Source organism: Melanaphis sacchari, unplaced genomic scaffold (assembly GCF_002803265.2).
Source record: "Melanaphis sacchari strain LSU unplaced genomic scaffold, SCAv2.0 Contig0_pilon_pilon, whole genome shotgun sequence".
NCBI classification, from domain to species: domain Eukaryota; kingdom Metazoa; phylum Arthropoda; class Insecta; order Hemiptera; family Aphididae; genus Melanaphis; species Melanaphis sacchari.
In genome coordinates this window covers 9582607-9604306 of record NW_020270366.1, presented here as the reverse complement: position 1 = coordinate 9604306, position 21700 = coordinate 9582607, and the positions used below count along the sequence as shown (strand labels likewise).

The following is a 21700-nucleotide window of genomic DNA, read 5'->3' as shown; positions in this document are numbered from 1 at the left end:
TTCTTGCCTTAATAAAACTCATGACACTACTAAAACACGTTTTTTTGATTCATAACACTATTACCAAAAATATTTTTGATTTGTAAAAAATTTTCTTCCACACTAAGAAACCGGATTACAGCACGCACTTACTTCACACTTTGAAAGATTTTTAATAGATACATTGAACGGAAACGTTTACTATAGAATTGATTTTCATACTATGGAGTTTCACTAGTGCTTTTTGTGTTTAAGAGAACTTTTATTACTATTTAGTGTAGCTAACTTTGAAAAAAAATTCCCACGGGCTTATAGGGTAATAGTACTCTTACTTTCTAGACATGTCATGTAATTGAAAACTATCAATTCTCAGATATATTTTAACGAACAATTAAAATGTAGCTTAAAAATCTTTGTAATCAATAAAATGACATTAACTATGTTTTTGACATAAAAGAGTAAAATATAATATACTCGTAATATCTAAAAAAAGAGTGTGATAAAACTAAAAATAAAGTCGAAAGGTGTCATCTCGTCCTACGATATGGTGATGAATTTATAAATCGTTTCGGCATTATAAACAATATTGTTCTATTGACAAGTATTTTATGTTTTTTATTAATTAATTATTACGAATTCATTCATATTTACGTTGTGTTAATTTTATATCTGGGAACTAGATCCAATCAACCATTATTTATTATCTAGCTAGTATTCTATATTCTAGTACTTATTTATGTATATATTAATATCTTAAATTTACAAAAAATTTTTTGAAAAAAAATGTAAATTATGTCTATCTAGTCATGCATATACCTTAAATCCTTTTGACTTTATAAATACATTTTAAATGCTTGCCGCACAAAATAGAGATCGTTGCATAGGACAATGCACTAGTTTACATATCACATATTATACAATTCTTAAAACGATAAAACATCACATTCCACAGACTAAATAGTCTGTGGTAATACGTTTTTTGCGTTCTTCAGACTTTTCCAGAAAGAAAGGTTATAACACAACATTAGTTACTTTATAATAAATTACAAAATAGCTATATTTTACTTAAAAGTCCTTCCTAGAACTGAGAATGACAATGTACTTGCGGAAATGTATAGCTGTGACTAAGAATCCACGATGAATATTAGTCTATGTACGTATTGCATTGGAATAATGTTCTATCTAAAACTATGTCATTCTTTTAAATACTTTACTGAATATTTTACTCATATTTATGCGAGTACAAAAAATGGCGAAGAGTGGCATGTTATTAATAATAAATAAGGTCTATTAATTGAATATTACGAGTAAGTTAAGTTCCACTGGCTAATAATAATATGCACCTATCAACGGAACTAATATGTACTGTTTAATTATAAACTAAATTATCTAATTTACACATAAACCATAAACTATAACTATCATAATTTAGCTATAAAGTGAAATATTATAATAATTAATAACTGTATTTTAGGCTTTTTTTCAACTTAAACAACCTATATAAAACAATAAACGAATTTTAAATACAAACGTATCATTGAAATAGTTATTCATATCGCTTTCAGTTATAAATAATTTGATTGATACACTTTAATGAATTTGTTAAACCATTTGTAGGCAATTATTACCTATATGTATATTTAAACATACTTAGAAAATAGTCATTGAAAACTGAAAATATATTAATATTATGTCTTTAGACTAGCCGCATTTCTAGAAACTAAATCAAACGAATCCTACTATAGAAATATATATTACACGACTACAAAAAAATACTTAAATTAACATGAATTGATGTGCTCGATATGAAAACTCCGAAGCTAATATTCATTTCTGTTAGCTAGTGCTTTCAAACGTGGAAAACAATAGTTGTATGCAAAAAATAGTTCGCAATGTTATCATGTCTTCTAAACAATCAGTTTTGTATTTTATAAAATAAACATAGGGTTCGCGTAGATATCGTATTGCCGTCTTGTTGTCCTTAATAACAATAAATCAATCAATATAATTTATATTTTACTCAAATGACTTGAAAAGTCGTAATAAACGGACTAATTTAAAATAAAATTAGTATTGTCTAAAATGTACTCGAACCACAAAGAAACTCGCCTATATATATTTTTTCCATCCTCGACGTTCACGTTATGAAATTACATTCATAAATCACGTTTCCAACACTACAGGCTACGTTTCAACTGTTACGATACATATTTTAACAACTGATTGCATTATTACGATCATACGCACGCCTTGGTCGTCGTATCGCTGCGTTCGGTAAACTTGGTTATACTTTTGCGCGCTTATAATAATATGTGCGGCGTTAAAATATCGTGAACGTCGACTATTACGGCAGGCAAAAGATATTAATATATTATATATATATATATATATTAATATACAGCGAGAATGCAGCGAGAGGGATATTTGCGCGATTGGCGGCGGCTGAGGGAGAAAGCTAATCGTTCGGATCGCTAGTACACGCACACGCCGCGCCTCCACCCGAGTATAACCCGTGCCCGATTTACGACTTTTAATTATAATAGTCGACCCAATAACTCAGACCGGGTCCAAACTGGAGGAAGTTCATTATTATACGTATATATATATACATACACATAATTATATACACGGGCTGCCGATACCATAATACCATATACATGGAGCGACGGACGGTATGGAGGTGGTACGTATATATAAGCATATTATATCGAGAAATCACAGAAAAGACGCGAAAAGCTGATCGATGCATCAAAGTCGTTGTTTGCACGAGGCGCACGTATGCTTTCCGGAAAGTCTGGAGGAGAGAAAACTTATTCTACAACGAGACTGGATTGCGTTCATTTACGAGAAACAGAGATAGATAAAAAGATAGATAGGTAAAAAGATGGATAGATAGATAGATAGATGGAGAGAGAGAGAGAGAGAGAGAGAGAGAGAGAAACGTTTTAAACAGAGCTGTACATTCTGATTGTGTGTGTGTGTGTGTGTGTGTTGGTGTATGTTGGTGTGTGCGCGTATGTGTTTCAAAACACCGGGTGTTCTACAATAAACTATTTTTTTTTCGATATAGCACGTTCTTCTAGAGAAAACCGTCGCGAACGTTAATATACGCACTAGCTGGCTTGTGTTGAAGGTTTATATTATTATTATTATTATTTATCTATTATGACGGCACGCAAAGCAACTCGTCTTGCAAATAATGCACCGCAACCTCCAAACGGTTGTGTTATGCTAATATATTTATTGTCCTCTTTACGCAGGAAAAAAAGTTCGATGGTTCTATTATATGGTTTAATATATATGTCTCGTTCTCCAGTCACGCACACTCGTGTAGCCGGTTTGAATTACATTTTCTCCGGACAAGCACGGCAATATTACATATTATGTATTATTGTATTTATGGTCACCAATCCGATCGGAACAACTAATTAAGAAATCTATTTTAACACGCAGGCTTGTTAAACAATGCAATATACATTATACACAACGCCACTGATATAAATATTCTACACGGACATTGCTATAAAATAGAAATTTAATTTTCAGCTAATATATCGACGTGTACGCGCGTCATAGTCATATTATATTATGATGTAGATCCTCTGGGGAACGTGGAGCTCACGTTATTGCGTTTTATGTGTGTAAGTTGGCTAGTCGTGTCAATGTCAAAATCGAATGTACATAAATTACACCGAGAATTGTACAGAAGAATTCGGTGGAAATGGTAAGAAAAAAATCAGTACCCTTTTTGCACCTCCACCCGATAACAAAAGAAGGACATGGCTACAAAAGTTATAATAATAATATTATATAGCATGCGCTGTAGTTGTAGTCATCACCTCGTTCGCGTATCTCACACATATGGAATACCCTCCCTTCATCAGATTCACATATCTAACGGCTAGAATAAATTCTATTTCACCCTCTAATCTTCTTACCTGTATTTATATATATATATATACTGTACATTGTACAACGCTATAATGTTTTGTTGTCGCACCTCGTGGACGTACCAATCGCTTGTGCACCACCACTATATTATTATACCCACGTATACATATGTAAGTTTAACACGTGATAAATTGCATTTCCGGATTTTATAGTTTTTTTTTCCCCCAAACACTGTTGACAATCAGTTTTACTACGGTCCTCTTTCTTTATCCTTCCTTCCTTTTCTTTCTCTCACACTCGTATCTCTTTATCTTCCGCCTCGTCATCTACGACAAAACAACTTCACCGACCCGGCAACGATTAGATTTTCCTGCGCTCGTATCGAATTTCAATTGAACTTAAGACGAAATACATTATCCACATATCGATACAATATAATGTGATATAAAACATATTGCCATGGGACGTGGGACATAGGATATTACTAGAACAACAATTCTAAATTCTAATACTTATCACATCATTTGAATAATCAAGGCAACGATTTCCGGATTATTTTCTTTTCAGTCAACGAATTGCATCTACTAGATCTAGAGAGAATAAATTTGATACAGGAAGATTTATTAGACACTATTCTAATCAAATAAATTAAAAAAAAAAAGTATTATTAATAAAATAAAAACAAACTACCTATTAGTTTAAAAATTTTATATCTATACATTAATATTTATACATTCTACTATAGACTGTATTACGAATAACATACGAATAACAATAAATAATGGAAATAAATGTCTTAAGTGCACGTTATTTTAAACATTTAAATATATATAAAAAATTCGGAATAAGTTAATATTTATTTAACATTAAGTATAAACATAATTTTCTGTGAATGTATTTAATAATAATAACATAATAACTTACTCCCGCTGGGAAGTCGATAAAATAAGTATTATGCCACCGGTTTGTGGCCATATGATTAGATTATCGCTTTTAACCTCGTCGCCAAAGTATTTTAGTTTACTTTAGCATTATGCAAAATAGAATAAACAATAAACTTTTAAAACTTACGATGATTGTTCTGTACGGTTCAAGTCTTGCGTTTAAAGGACATTCCAACAAATCTATATGTCTGAGCTCTACTTACAAAACAAAAAATAAAAAACTTTGCATACGTAAGACTTAAGCCTGATTAGATCGTGAGATGACGGACTGTTATAAATATATTATTTTAATGACAAGATTTCCCATTAACTGTAAAACTAAGCATCACAATATTATAAAATTTAATGTCCAGACTTAAAGCTTATACCCCGGCTTATTCTGGACTGAGCGATAGGTTTATTAGTTTTACAATAATATAATATTTTTATTTTAGTATAAAAAATGTATATATTTTCAATTTAAGAGTGGTTTTTGTTGAAAAATTGGATATAATTGGTACTTTGGGGATTAAATATATTAAGAATTTTTACGCAAAACCAGTTTTCCATAAGAACGATTTTATTTTTGATGTAAATCAAAACCAAAAATAGTAGATATTTAAAATGTCTATGAAATGTTTGCATTAGCATATTCAAAGCATAATAAAACATTTATATTAATCGTTTTTGAGCTATTTAATATTTTTTTTCTAAAAATGTTGATAAAATATTTTTCATTCAATTTAAAATATTTTAGGACAAAGTTCCGCATAAGTTTGTTAAATAGTCATTTAAAAATATTAAAGATAATATAAACAATTTTTTTTTACACGCATCTGAAGTTAAAATTTTAAAACATTTTGTCAAAACCATGAAGATTTGTAAAATAATTATTTAGTTAAAAATTTTAAAAAAAATTGAATTTATTTCTTTAAGGATTGAAAATTTATTACAAGGTTTTATAGTTTTACAGCTCATATAGTTATTAAAATAATTAAAATATTGATAAACACAGTTCTCATCATTGTATTATAATTTATTTTCACCATGCATTACAGTACAAATGATAAATAATATAAAAAATGTATTATCATAAAATATTAATTATTAATTATTAATTATTATCTAATCAGCACTTGGGTGTTTTACAGAATATTTAGATTTTTGCAAAACCCGTAAAAATAATTAAGTGTTTTTTTATTATTAACGCGTTAGATTAGATTTTTTTACGCATTGAATTCAGTTCATTAAGTCATAAATTTATTATGGATTCTAACCAATTAGACAAGTTGAAAAATTAATTTAAAAGTAACTTTTTAACTAGTTAGTGCTCAGGTTGGTGATATCGAATTAAAATTTAACACGTACATTACGGTGACTTTCTTAATGGTGAGGTATATTCGACTTTCAATGCGCAGTAAAGCAAGCACCAATTTTTCATGTTTTATATTTGTTATAAGATAAAATAAAATAATTCACATACACATTTTATTATGTACATTTGTGTTATATAATTCATTAGTTAAATAAGGTATATAAAGTATTATAATCCTGTATACCTTGTATGCATATAATATTTATTGAACGTACATAATACGTGATTAACATACAAGAGACAGTTTATCGTAGAGATATAGAAAATATGGGCTTCCCGCAATGGCATTAGAACTAGAGTGCTATCGGCTTGTGCAGTGACATCATACGGTTCCGCGGGAAAATAAAAAACTTCTCATAAGAATTGCGCGTGCACAAAAAGTTATTTTCAGTGCCTTTGAAAACGCAACGAATCCAATGATGGGACGGGAAATTCGCAGATTAAAATTAAATCCGGTCGCTTTTTATTGCGTTTCGTGTATGGTATGGCTGCCGGGAAATATCAAGTGCTGCGTATTCAGCGAAGGAAATAAAAATCCATATCATGAAAACATATATCATTCCATTGTTATGGCCCATTTTTTTCAACATCTTCATACCTATGTACGGCACTTAAACAAAGCTGTTGGAATTTATAATTTTAACGGAATTTGTTCCCGCATATAATATCTATATTGATTGAGTTGACGACAAATAAAGCTCTCCAGACACAAAGTAGTTTACGGACCAAACACTGTCAGCAAAACGCTAAAAGAGCTAAAATCCAGTAGAGTATGATATCAATATTTTATTTTTATTTTTATACTCTAAACTTGAAGTATACAAAAAAAACTATTTTCAGTTTTACAATGATTTATCTTTTCGTTCATAAAACAGTTTTCTAGCCAATTGGTCCAGTAATTTCGATGGTTCGTGTAGCCTATTTTGTTCGTTTAGTGAATTTAATGCAAATAAAGCAGAGGGAGTTAATTTTATGATTTATGTATTTTGTCATTATTTTAAAATTTTAAATGATAACACAATAATTCTGTCTTTTTACCATTCATCAATTTTCATTGCCAATATCGCCAAAATATACAATACGTATATATCATTATACATGTCATTAACACATACAAATAAATAATAGATGTTAAATCGTTAAAATTATAAAATACTATTTCTACTAAAAATAGCAATAATAAATAACTTATTAATTCTTATAAAAACAAAAAATTTATATTTTGTATTTAATTATTTTTAAAGAATCGTATTGAAAAATTGGTAAAACCGCAAACAAAGTGCAAACAACTATTATTAATTATGCAAATTATACAATTTTAAAATTTTTTATACATACTAATTAATTATCTCAATTGTTACTTTATTCGCAATTTACACTGCTTGTAGCATGTTATATTAAATTGTGATAAAATGTATAAATAATTAGTATGTTTACTTTTTGGCTTTTGTTGGTAAAAACGATAGATGATCTTGTAGAGCTGTAAAAAAACACTAATAGATAAGTTATTGTTTTTTGACACTTAAGCATCCAGAATCAATATAATATTATAATGACCGTGTCGGAAAAAATAATCTTCTATAAGATTAAATATCCGTTCGATAATTGTTGAAAAATTTTTCGGACATGTCCTATTCTTGTTCATTACACTGTCTCCGATATGTCGACTGCTGTGGAACTATATTATATTTGAATCAGATGAAGTGAGAAAAATGTAAAATAAAAAATAATCAAAGCCACACATCGACCTGCTGTCTTCCGGGTATCGCAGATTTGATCTGATGAGTATTTTAGACGGCAGTATTACTATATCACTATCATAAAATATGTTAGTCATTGTACATATTTATCATTTAGTTAAAAGATTCATGGCATTTATTACCTGCAAAATAATTGGTCGCTATATCGTATAGAAACATTGGCAAAAAATCCGTTTCCAACTAAATTATTGTACCTAAATCATAAGTATATTATAACTTTAATCTAATGGTAAATAGACTTTTATCGTAACGATTTTTATTCATCATGTTTTAATATATTTTCTTCATGTCACATGTCTTCCCAATTAGTCCGCGAAATCTATTTGATTAATTATAGGTATGTTTTAACAATTATTATATGACATCAACTTATTTACCATTACTATCATAATTGTACTTTTATAATATTGTAATGTTGCTGATTTAATTCTTGAAGTAGCATTTAGATAATAATATAATTATAATAATAATAATATAACAAAAAATTATAGTATATGGCATAAATATGACATTTATGTAACATTTTAATATAGTTTTTGTTTTTGAATACGTAATTGTTTTATTCCAAACCGTTAATCCTTTAATAATATTATCAATTATTATGGAAGAGTGTCGTTACCTCTCACTTATAAATAATTTGAGGAGTATATCATCAATCATCAATCATTTACACACTTACAAATTTGTTGATGTGACTATTTTTTTAAATATATTTTTATATTTTATTTGAAATAAATAAAATATCAATACATCAATCATCAATTACAATAATATTACTTAATAATATTTGAAAATACATTTTTTATTTGTTTGAATTAAAAATTTTAATTTATTGCATAAAACCATTATTATTTTATATCTTTATTTTTTATGTTCTATATATTAATTTAAAACTTATTTTTCAGGTTTGTAATTGATCGACATTTGGACCTTACGATAGGAATAATAATAATTATAAAACAAAAATTTGTTTTAAAAATAAATTTAAATAACTATTTTTAATATTATGATCACTAAACACCATACGGTCATTCTTTATTTAACTTAAAATATTTATTTAAAGTTTGTTTTTATTAAATATAAAAGTTTCAATTTGTAACCATTTTTTTGGTGGAATACCAGAAAGTTTCTATTCAAAAAAATTTAGTGTAAATATCAACTTTTATTTTAAAACGATGGATGCCATTCAGTTGCATTTTTTTTTTATCTCTAATTGATTTGTATGAAGGGTAAAACTTTATGAAAGTAAACTTAAAATCAAAAGATGAAGAAAAGTTAAAGAATACTTTATTAAAATAACTTTGAAGTTCGGGTGCTTTTAAATACTCTGAAGTTTGCAATTACTCAATATTTAGATTTTTTCATGTAAATCATATAGATCGTATTGATAAAAAAGATAAATAAATAAAAGAATAATAATAAATGTTAATAACCTAATAATGATTAAGACTTGTTAAATATCGACCATAAACTTTAAAATATAAATTTACTTAAAGTAAAATTAGAACTAATATCAATACTTATTTTATTTTAAATATTATTTTCTTTAACTCATGAATTTCAAGTACAAAATTACAATAACATTAGCAAAACCATAGAAAGAAATATTACGAAACTGTTTAATTAGTGGATTTTAGTATGGTAGGTTTAGGAAAGGAGGTAGATTAATGAAATTAGTCAAAACATTCTTGCCAAATATGTATAAATCAAATATCAAAATATTATTAATGCCTGAATGGCTAAATATTCTTTAGTAATCATTAAATAATGGATAAATAAATGTTATCATACATAAAGTTTGTCACTGTTGGCATTTGGCAGTGCGTATACAAACTCAAAACTTTTCTCCAAACAAATAAATAATGAATTGTAGCATAAACCACGTTAAGTGTATCTTTTATTATGATTATTATGAAATATGGTATACTGGTATATATTTAATCATATACGTAGTGGCTTGTCGCTTACTTATTTGACAAAGCTGATCATATTTTTTTAAGAACGATCAATTCTTAAAATCATAGCGTTTAATCATACTAACTTTTACTGGTGGTTGAATTTTTGGCTTTTTCTGTGATGAAAAATTTTTAATGACAAAACAATTAATTTAAATAAAATATACACTACAGAAAAATAATTGTGATGCATGCTGTACGCAGTGCCAAGTTAAATACTACTATACGCCCAAAGTAAAAACGATTTATCAGTTTATTTTATAATGGCAATTTAGTGATTTCCATGATGACAATTTAATAAGTACCGACCCACCAACTGAACTAGAACTTTTTTTATATTTTTATAATTTTTCCAATTATTTATTTTAACTGATCAAATTAATTGGTATAGTTAATCTAAATATTTCTTATACTTGTAAGTCTGAAATCGGGACCAGTTTATTAAAATCTAATAGGCGAATGATTCAAATATTTATGAGTCAGATGATTGTTAGTGACTATTGTATAAATTATAGAGGTATATTAATAAAATTTAAAAAATAATAAATAATACAAAGCTTAAAAACATATTTTATAAAACTAAAAACACTATATTTTTTTAAATTAAATTTATGACTTTTTCCGATTAATATTGGTCAAAATTTCTAAATTTTAAGATGTATATAATATAATAATATTTATAATGTATAAAATATACTTTTACGACTAACCCGGAGGGGAGGGAGCGTTAGCCATTTCAATATACTCAATCATGATTCATAAGAGTGAAATTATATATCATAAATTGTATATAATTATAATTTAGTTATACTTCCGTTTCTTTGTAATTTGTATCTTTACCGATTAGTTGAAAATATGTATTTGAATGACACAACCACCTATGTATCACTATTTTTTTTTTTTTTTTATTGATCTTAATTAAACTCCGGCAACTAAAGCCATTAGCTGTGGATAGGGACAGTTGATTGTTTTTTGTGTAAGGTTTGGTTAGTACGGTTACGTGTGTATGTGTGCGCGCCATGGATTCGTCACTAAGAACTGGGGTGGTCACCCATCCGAGAGCTAGCGACGTCGGCCAATGATTGACTTCAGAATACATTAGTGCTGAGGCGCCACACCAGGTCACATATATTTTTTAACTAATATTGCAACCGTCAATAAATATTATAAATAGAATATATTAACATGTTTATGGTTTCACTCCTGTCATCAAGTCATAATTACACAATTTCAATTGATAATACTCGTATGGTTAGTATAACAAATCAGAATCGGTCGCAAACATTAAAAAATGCAACTGGTATCTATGTCAATTATTCAATTATTATTATAAATTTCAGCCAACCGACTTTTTATTGTGAACAATCGTGGTTTTTATACTTATCTAAGACTGATGTTGGGTATCCGGTGTTTAGGTTGTTTTGGAAACCAAAATTTTTCAAAACCCTCAATGATAGACAACCTGCTGCACTCTTCCTCTCGTGACGCTGAATCCATGCTGTTTTTAAAACAACTTTAATTTCATGCAATAGTGTATTAAAATAAAAAATAATAATCATACATTTTCTAGCTTCCCATTTAATTCTGTTCCGATTTAATTGTGATATGAATTTAAAAATACGGTCCTTAAGTATCTTTAAACATTTAAAAAAAATCATAATTAAAATAAATTTATTATCCAATAAAAAAAGGTCTACTGTAAATTAGGTGTTGAATGAGTCACCATTATAGGTCTATTTAATTTGATTTCAATGATATATCATTGTGTATGAAAATCGATTCTAAGCAAAAATGATGTATCAACCTGTATCATCAAGTAATATGTTTTTATAAATCTATTAGTTATTTATTTTACTTTTAGTATATTAGTAGGTTGATATAATTTTTCTAAAACAGTGTACCTATTAAATTATTAGTACCTATTTAATTGTTATAATATTATATCAACTTATATAGCAAAAATGTAATAACATCTTTCTGTAAATATTGTAAAACAGTAAAAATAAATGTATAGTATCTATAAATAAATAATAATATAAAATCTACATTAAAAAAAAAAACCTAAAAAAAGTTGAAAATGTATAATGTCTATAAATTACTCGGAAAAAGTTCAAAAAATTTCAAAATTTTATGATAAAATAAAAATATTGGTAAACATTTCTAGTAACTATGATTATTTTTTTTTAGAAATATAATAAAAAATAAAAACTTGTTTGAGGAAAAATAATTATTTTATGGGTTAATATTTATCATAATTTTTTGAACTTGAAATGCTTTAATGCTTATAAAAAATTTGTTTAGTTTTCTGGTAGAATATTTATATTAAAATTTCAAATATTTCTACCCAAAAATGATTTTTAATCAATATTTATAAATAAAAAAAACTAAAATAAATTCAAAATTTCACATCATGATAAATCCATTGCATATGTCTCTCCGCTAAAAACCTAAAATTTGAGTGAACAAGTTTGGTGAACCCCTATATATATATATACATACATGTTTACATTATATACTATTATTTATTATTTCTTGCTCATACGTTTTTCAATCGGCCGATGTAAATTTGTTCTTGCAACAAGCACAGTATACATATGTGCGTGTCGTACATTATAATAATATGCATGTCGTATAATAGTTTGAAGTAGATGAAAAAAAAATATACAAGCGAAACAAATGGTTTTCCGAAAACATTCTCCGGGAAATGCCGTCACGTAATAGATTTGATTCCGACGAGCCATCATCGGCTTAACCGTCCGAATACGAACTTCGAAATTGGCTTCGTGTCAATTACTCCAAAAAAACTTCTTATTTGGACATTTTAGAACAAACTCCTATATTATGCAATTTACATATATCATTATATTAAATTTAGTTACATAGTTTTAATAATATATAATGCAGAGACGATATTCGTCATCAAATATACTTGGGAAACAAAAATCGTATATACATTATACATAGAAATTCATAATTAAATACTGTATTTTATGTCCAAGTTAAATATTTTACTGGAGTCTTAAATGTTTAAAATATGTATCTAAAAAAAAATAATAATAACTACAATACAAAAATAATTCTGTAAATTTTTTTTCACTTATCTGTGCGATTTTTTTTTTATTTCGGAATTAATTTACAATCTGTTATACATAAATAAAGAATAAGTTATATAGATGACAGAAAATTAAAAACATCGGCATAAAACACACTAAGAGGAAATCATTCAACTACAGAACTTCAGCATTTTAAGTTTATTTTATTTTTTTGTCTCTTTTATTTTTAAAATTCTCTACCCCAGTTTCATTTTAATCGATGAGGAATATTTTGTGGCAATGTAAAAAAGGACATTTTTTTAATGAAAGTGTTGTGATTAATTAAGAACGAAATATCTTTAAGTGGCTTTTAACAAGTTTGTTTCAAACATAATTATACATATCAAAACTAATACAAATTTAAAAATGTTAATTTCGCTTTTTTTGTACATAACAATGTCGATCATATTTCTAGAGCAACTTGTAATTTTTATAGATCTTGTGTCCTATATCTTTTATTAGTTCTAAAAGTATATTGTACCATGGATCATGGTACATTTTTATTCGTTATTCTGCCTAACACTGTATTATATCAGTGTGGCAATAAAACGTAACGATGTAGATTATCGCGATATCGTCTACCATACGCGCAATGAGAGCGGACATTTTTAGCGAGAACTCAGCCGTACGACTGGAATTTTTTTCGCAGTCGGCAATGGCCATATATAATACGCGAGATAGCAGCAATTCTTACTCAGATCTTCATTCGGCCGAGGTTTATCTGCACACGAAGTGTTATATGTGTATTCACACACTGCACACACACACACAAGTACATGTATTATGTTTATATTACGCCGTTATTCTTACGTGTATATGTTAAAGTTCCGTTCTTTTCGCGCGCCGCAGAAATCCCGTAATGGAATATATACGACTGTGCACGTCGTATTACACGACACAACGATCTCGGGAGGAGGAGTGGAAATGCACTTTGCGGGGACAGAGAAAATATATGTTTTTCGAACACTCGATAATATGTAAAATTCTTACGGAGGACAATGTCTGCGCAGACAATATTCCACTGCCCGCGAACTCCGCCGCTGCACGCGTTCTGCTTAATGCGGTTTGTCAATAACACCTATACATTTCTATATTCACTGCACACATATTACTCCGGAACACATACACACACATATATATATATATACCTATTATATTTATAAAAAAGGATATCAAACCTATAATGCGAGTACGGTTCACACGCGCACATGTATGTCGATAAAGTATATTTGAAATCAGTGATTCTGACACTTCAACGCCGTCTGTCACGTGCACGTCTGGACCCGGAGCACAAACACGGCCGCGACCATATTATTATTATTATTATTATTATTATTATTATTATTATTATTATTACTGTTATATTCATATTTAAATCTTGTGTTATTATCGTCGTCTTCGCCGTCTTCGTCTTCTTATTCATATGGCGCGTTACACGGGAGATTCGATTGATATAACCAGCTACGTCCCACGCCATGCGTATATCATAATATTATAGCAAGTTCGGTGGAACGGAAAATAATAATATCAAGACATTGTATGGTAGCCTGAATTTCTCAGTGTCACGTCGCGCAACAGGCCATTATAATATGCACGCGATAGTAAATAGTTATAATCACAGTGTTTCGCGAGGCATATTATTCGATGGAGATTGACGACGGAAATGGTCGTTGACAAGACAGCGACCGCGACGTTAACGCGGTTCGAGAACAAACAAAAACAACAAAAACAATACGAGAAAAAAAATACGAACACGAATAAAACAATTCTGGTGTAAAATAAAATAAGATACGGGGAGCGTACAGTAGTGAAAACTCACCCGGTGGCGGTGTGCGGCCGTGGGCGGAATTACGTATATCTTAACCACGTACAAACACACTTATTTATTACTATTATTATTATTATTATTTTTTTTTTTTTTTTTTACTACTACTAAAAGACCAAGAAGAATACGCTTCACGATCTCAGTCGAACATCTTTTTCTCAATCACACCATCGACAAGTTCTTCTTCGGTTATGTACAGCTGTACGTATTTAACCATCAAAATTTTATTTTTCTGATGTACGTATATATTACCGTAGAAAAGTGTTACATACGACATTCTGTACAGCTGTTATTAACCACAGTTTTAACATCACGGTTCATAAATCGACGTGATCATAACACAGAACTTGCTATAATAATTTTATAGAATGCTTAATCTCAAGTAGGATATATGTATTATTTGATTATTAATATTGATATAAATTAATATGAATATACATTTTAATATACTTAGTAAACCTATTTAACAATAATGATATTTGAAAAATGTTTAATGAAACAATATTACAAATAAATTGTTTATCATGTCAACTTTTAAATATTATTAATACTATAGAAAAGTTAAATAGTATTTAACAGTTAAAATTAAACATGGTTATTGGTTAGATTTTTTTAAAAAGAGAGGAAAATAAGTAACCGCTCTGGTGTACAATAGTTTTCAAGTAATAGAGTTAACATCGTCATTGAAGAGTAAGTCACTGTAATGCATGACATGTTAAATTTGAATTAGGTGATAAATTGTTGAATAAAAAGAGCACATACAATCTGTCAGTCAATATATAATGATTGTTTTTATTGTTATTAAAAAATTTATGTTACTATTAGACATTAGTAATACGTTGAGTTGAATTAACTTTTGTCAAAAATATTGCTTTTGAATATGTCATTATTCGTATAAAACGTTAAACATTTCAAGTATTCATGAATAATGTTGTTAAATAACAAAAAAATAAAACAAATAAAATTAATATTCTTCGTTTAAATTTTTACTTCGTCAAAATTTTAACTTATAATTTCAACAAAAAAACTGTGTTTATATAAGTTTTCAAATTTATGGTGATAGAATGAACTACTTGTGAGAAACCTTTAATTCAATTTTAAATCCTTAAATACAAAAATTGAAAATTGTGTACATTTTTAACAACAAAGTGATTTCCAAATTTTCATGATTTTGACAAATTTTACTAAAATATTCATTTTAAAAGCTTATAAAAAAATAATAAGGCCAACATATGTTTGATATCTTTAATATTTTTATATCTAGTCGATACTTACAAAGAATTTTGCATTATATTTTATATCTTTTTGACCCTGTAAAACATTTTTTTCAACATTTATAGAAAAAAAATCTCAGTATAATTGAAAATTTTAAATATCTATAAATAGCTCAGAATTTATCAAAATAGTTTGAACAATTTATTGTGTATAGAAAATTAAATTATAAAAATATGAAAAATTTCAAATATCTACATTATTCCTTCTTTTAAATTACACCAACTAAATCTAATTAACTACTAAAATCCACCCTCAAAGTTGAAAATCAAGGCATTTTTATTACTTCAAAAGGTGATAACAAACACAAAAAATAAAAAACACTCATTATTGTAAAATTAATATATTTATCGCTCCGCTCAAAATCTAAAAGATGTATAAAAGAATAGTGTTTTGTGCGATTCGAAATATCATGTATCATCCTCCATTAATAACCAATATATTATGCTGAAATAAATAAAAAAATAAGCAGTTAATATAAAAAAAAATTATGAACATAGTCAAAAATAAATTAAATTAATAAAATCAAACGTATTAAATTTAACATTCATTCAAAACATATGACATTAGGTAATATAATATAAATTTATACTTTACCTAAAAGAGCGTTAGAATTCTATAGAATTTCTAGGTATTGAATAGACTACCTAAAGGTTTAGTTTAAATTAAAAGAAACATTCAAATTTAATACATTGCCAAATAATATAATGAATGATATAGAAAGCATAGCAATTCTATAGAATGTTACCATCCAAACATGCTGGTAACATGTTATATTATATTCTACAATTCACTCTGAACACTGTCTCCAATATACTACTTTGCTGTCGTGAATCTACCGGTTATTATACTCGTATTCTTTGACGAATCTGTTAACTGCTGTGCATATCAACCGTATATAGTTTAAACTCTAAATCATTGCAGGCGGCTATGTAATTTCTTAAATACCTCGGGTATTAAAAGAATAGTTTTATACATTGCACATTTTGTTCAAGATAATAATATGTACCTACGTACGACTTTTGTTATTATTTATTTTGATAATACTCTTTTGGGATTATAAAAAAAATAAATATATTCGAAGTTTGTTAGCAAATATACTTATTTATTTATTCATTTTTTGAGTGTCACTAATAAATTTACAATTTAAGTTAATAGATTTATTTAATATAAATATATAAATTGCATAACTATAAAATATACTTTTAATTTTGGATTGGATGAAACGTACAATTTAATTTTCATCTATCACATCCAATTGTGTTTAGTGTGGCCATGTTTTGTTGGAAAACAATTACGATAATTTTGAAGCTTTTAAATTTAATAAAATATAAATTACATTGCAAAATAATAAATATTGTCTATATTGAAACAATTAAAAATAATAAATATAAAAAAAAGTATATTTTTTTTTATCTCAGTACTTATTATAATAGTATTTAGTATATTTTTCAAAAAAATATTAATCAATTCTTTATTTAGATTATTTAAAACTATACTTTGCAGATTTGTATTTCACTTCTATTTATTATATTATATTAATAATCTTGTCGTTATCAATAGTATTACTATCTAAAGAAATTTTTTTAATAACATAATTACTAAATATTTATTTATTTTTGAGTGTTACACATGATTGTATTAACTTAAGCAACTATAAATAATGTTAATCGATTAAATGGATCATTTTTTATGAAATTCTAATTCATGAATCTTTTTTCAAGTAATTTTATTTTTATTTATTTATTTATTTATTTTTAATACTTTCACTAAATACTACTATCTAAAAACTTTCACAAATTGTATGTGTTAACATCGTTTTTAGTTTCGAATGGGATTCATTGTTTAATCTATTAGTCTTTATTTTAACATACCGGTGACTAAAAATTTCACATTTTTGAAGAAAACCTCAATAGAACACTATGGTTTATACAAGTTTCCATGAACCCTATTTTATAGATTTAACAAGTATATACGACACAAGCTCAACAAAAATCTCGTAAAAGTTGCCTTTGAAATTATCAAAGGCTTCCATTTAGTGGCATGATGTATCATGTTTATTTATTATATTATAGTTTATGTAAAGAAAAATGTTTCAACAATTGAGCCTTATATTACTATTGAGAGATAAGATTCATTTCATTATGTGTTTTATACATTCATTTATATTTATAAATTACTTAAAAATCATAAATTTTTTTTAGTAAATTATAATCATTAAAAATATTTTTAGTAAAACAATTGTTTACAATATTCTGGTTTCTTCACGTAATAAAAATGTTTTTGTACACAATTAATAAATGTTTTTCATACGCTGTTGAGGAATTTTTCACATATTAACAATCATAGTTTATAAAAAATAATCTGGAACTTGAGCACTATTTTTAGTAGATATCAATTTAGCAATGTTTATGATACCCATGGATTTTATTAAATCGATACTTGCATTGTTTTTAAACTAATATGTTTTTTCGGCTCCTTAAAATTGTTCATAACGACACACAGCAGATTAACATTGACATTGGTATTAACTAATTTTAACACGTCACCGTATAATAAATAGGTTTTATAGAAAAAGTACAAAAAAAAATGTAATGCTGCCATCCTTTTCCATTCATTTTAAACTTGTTGATTTTCACAGTATAAAATATATAAAAACATAAAATAAAATTCAAAATATAAATTAATTTTCATTTATACTATCTTAATGGTGTAATCCATAGGATAATCGTTTTTCAAGAAATTATATCAATCATAATGAGATACTTATTATAAATATTTGATATCGGAAAATTAAGGTTAAGGTGCAACTGAGAAAATTAAATATTACCACATAGTTAATTATAAAAGTTTTTAAAATTATTTTTTGTCGACAAAAGAACATAAAACAGTTAAATACAATTTTTTTTAAACATTCTGGAATTAATCAAAATAAACTACTCGTACATATAAACGGTAAATATATTTTTAACGTTAAAATATTATTTCAAATGAACAATAAACTTTGATTGTTTCATTCTGTCATTAAAAAATAAACAATTTTATTCAAATATGTAATAAGTTAATATTAATAACCTAAAAATGTATTCTCTATCTATATCCGTCTGTTTAGTTGTTATTCACCGGTTATGCAATGTATATACGTAAATATGCTCTGTAATTAAATAGACAATAAATATTGTTTGAGGTTTTCTAAATGCATTTACCGTAAAACCACGGATATTACACTAGGTCTACGTTATGCGAAAAGTTACTAGGAATGAATGATACATTGCGAACGTACCGTATATAAATTAGCGAAGATACGTTGCCTGTATACATTTTGCGTGTCGTAACAATCCCATACAGAATTTGTCTGATTACAGTCTTAAAGATTTCGTATCGTCCGCATCGCGTAATCTCATGATATTAATAATCTGCCTGGTTCGTGATTGCCACAACCTGCACAATGCACGAGAAACGGTTCATTACGTTTTGTTGCGGTCATAACATTGAAGTTAATTCAACGTCTAACGAATTATTTAGTACTTGGACGGCAGTGATCCCATCCCATTTTATTGTAAGTTTATTGTTTGCTTAGTGGCATTTCTATCTGGTAATTTGATGAGAATGCCTTTTTGTGAAATTTAATTTGAATACGACATGAGCGGTACACATACTATAGTGTCTTTAATCACGCATACTAAATCAAACTATAACTTTGGAAACATATTTGTCATTTTCGATGTTTTTGTTTATTGCGGTTTTATTATGACCTATGTTGACCGTAACGGTGTATGAACTATTTTGTTAGATCGGCTTGTAGGTAGCTTTTGAACGATATCCACGCTATTATTGATATCCAAACCAATGAACGTAACTTGTCATCTAAGTACCTGTATATACGATGAAATTTAATAAACTATTAAATAATGGCTAACCTTAAATTCACCGTTTCGATTATGACGACTAAGCTGTTTAATATTATTATAAGAAGGTATTTAAGTTTTCATTATAAACTATTGTGCAGTTACCTATACACTAAGTTTCCATTTTATCGGAAAAACAATTATCGGAACAACATTAAATTTTATTTTATAAAGAGTAGTTAAAAATAGTTGAGTGAAGAATTATATATTGAAAAATCCTAGTTTCTTTTATATTGGGAACGTTTAACAAAACAATCAGTTTTTGCATCTCCAATATTTCTCAGAATGATTTTTAATAAATTACTATTAACGAAAAACACATTATTTTTATAGAATAGATTAATTTTTATTAAAATTATAACTACAGATTACTAAATTATAATATTTTAATCAAAAATATTTATTAATAGAAAATAATTTCTATTTAACAACCATTAATTAAATATTAATTATATAATCAAATCAAATGTATAATATTTATTGACGAACTTTTGTGAACTAATAACGATTTGGACTAGATAAATTATGTTTTCTCTATTGGACGTTGAATAGAATTTTAAAGTGATACGTTTTTTATTTGATCATAAAATAATAATATCACATGGATTATTTTATAGGAATAGATTTCTATTTCTATTCGTACATAATATTTTCTGTCCAATAAATGTTCATAAGCAAGTTAAATGAAACGTGTAATGAATAAATGGTGTATATTATGTTGCAGGTCAAATGCATGAACCAGACGAAATAATGCCTGAATTTTATGCGCCACTGGAAAATTGGACGGTGACCCAAGGCCGAGACATATACTTTACGTGCACGGTGAACAATTTGGGAAAGTACAAGGTAATAAATAATCGATCAATAAGCAATAATAAACTGTGTCCAATAAACAATGTATTTTCAGTATATTTATTGTACCGACTTAATCAGTATCTCGAAAATGATTTCATAGTTATAATTATAGCCATTAACGTAACTATAAAATCTGAAAAATAATAAGAAATTGGCATAAATCATATAAAAAAAAAAAAAGACTATAATAACATAATAACCACAAAGGTGGCAATGATTTTGTCTGCAGTGTAAACAATAATTTTTTTTTCTTTTACAATACAATTCTTATAAATAACAGTCGTAGCGCGTACACGTGTTGGATAGAGAAAGAAATGTCCGCTCCAACCAACGGTGTCACGTACAGTAAGTGTTAAAATCACTTCCACCAATTTTTCGCCTCATTTCACCACGAAAAATGCCCAAAACAATGTACAGCCAATATTTTAATTGACAGCTGCTATAAAAATGACTTTTGATATTGATTAATGATATACAAAAGCCTGGAAAATATTTTAAAACAAGTGCTAAAAACCAGCCGGTGCGCGTTAAGATTAATTGAGGGGAAAATAATTATTCATAGTGTTTTTTAAAAACAAATAATAAACAAGAGATTTTCGTATGATTTTTCAAGCAGTTAGTGTACCTATAACGCTTAATATTATTTATATTGAAGTAATTTTTTTCACTATCACCTCTTTTAATTGATTTTTTTATAATAATTTGTTCGTTTCCGTAATTTTATGGATTTTGTTAGTCCTTTAATTTCAATCAAATCTACAAAATTGAACCACTTTTTATTGTTTTCACAGAAAATATTCACTACTTAATTCACTAGGTTTTTGTCGGACTAAAAGTAGATAAATTCGTTTTTGTTCTTTAAACT

The 21700-nt window shown here is 27.2% G+C and overlaps 1 protein-coding gene across 5 annotated transcripts in view; it reads left to right on the top strand.

Moving 5' to 3' along the window:
* Positions 1 to 21700, top strand: part of LOC112599605 (lachesin-like) — a 180558-nt gene that overhangs the window by 126128 nt on the left and 32730 nt on the right. For all 5 annotated transcript variants that reach the window (XM_025346600.1, XM_025346584.1, XM_025346576.1 and 2 more), the window contains one exon: positions 20705 to 20826. In XM_025346600.1, the coding sequence (XP_025202385.1) occupies positions 20705 to 20826 (122 nt within the window). The remainder of the gene's footprint in view (positions 1 to 20704; positions 20827 to 21700) is intronic.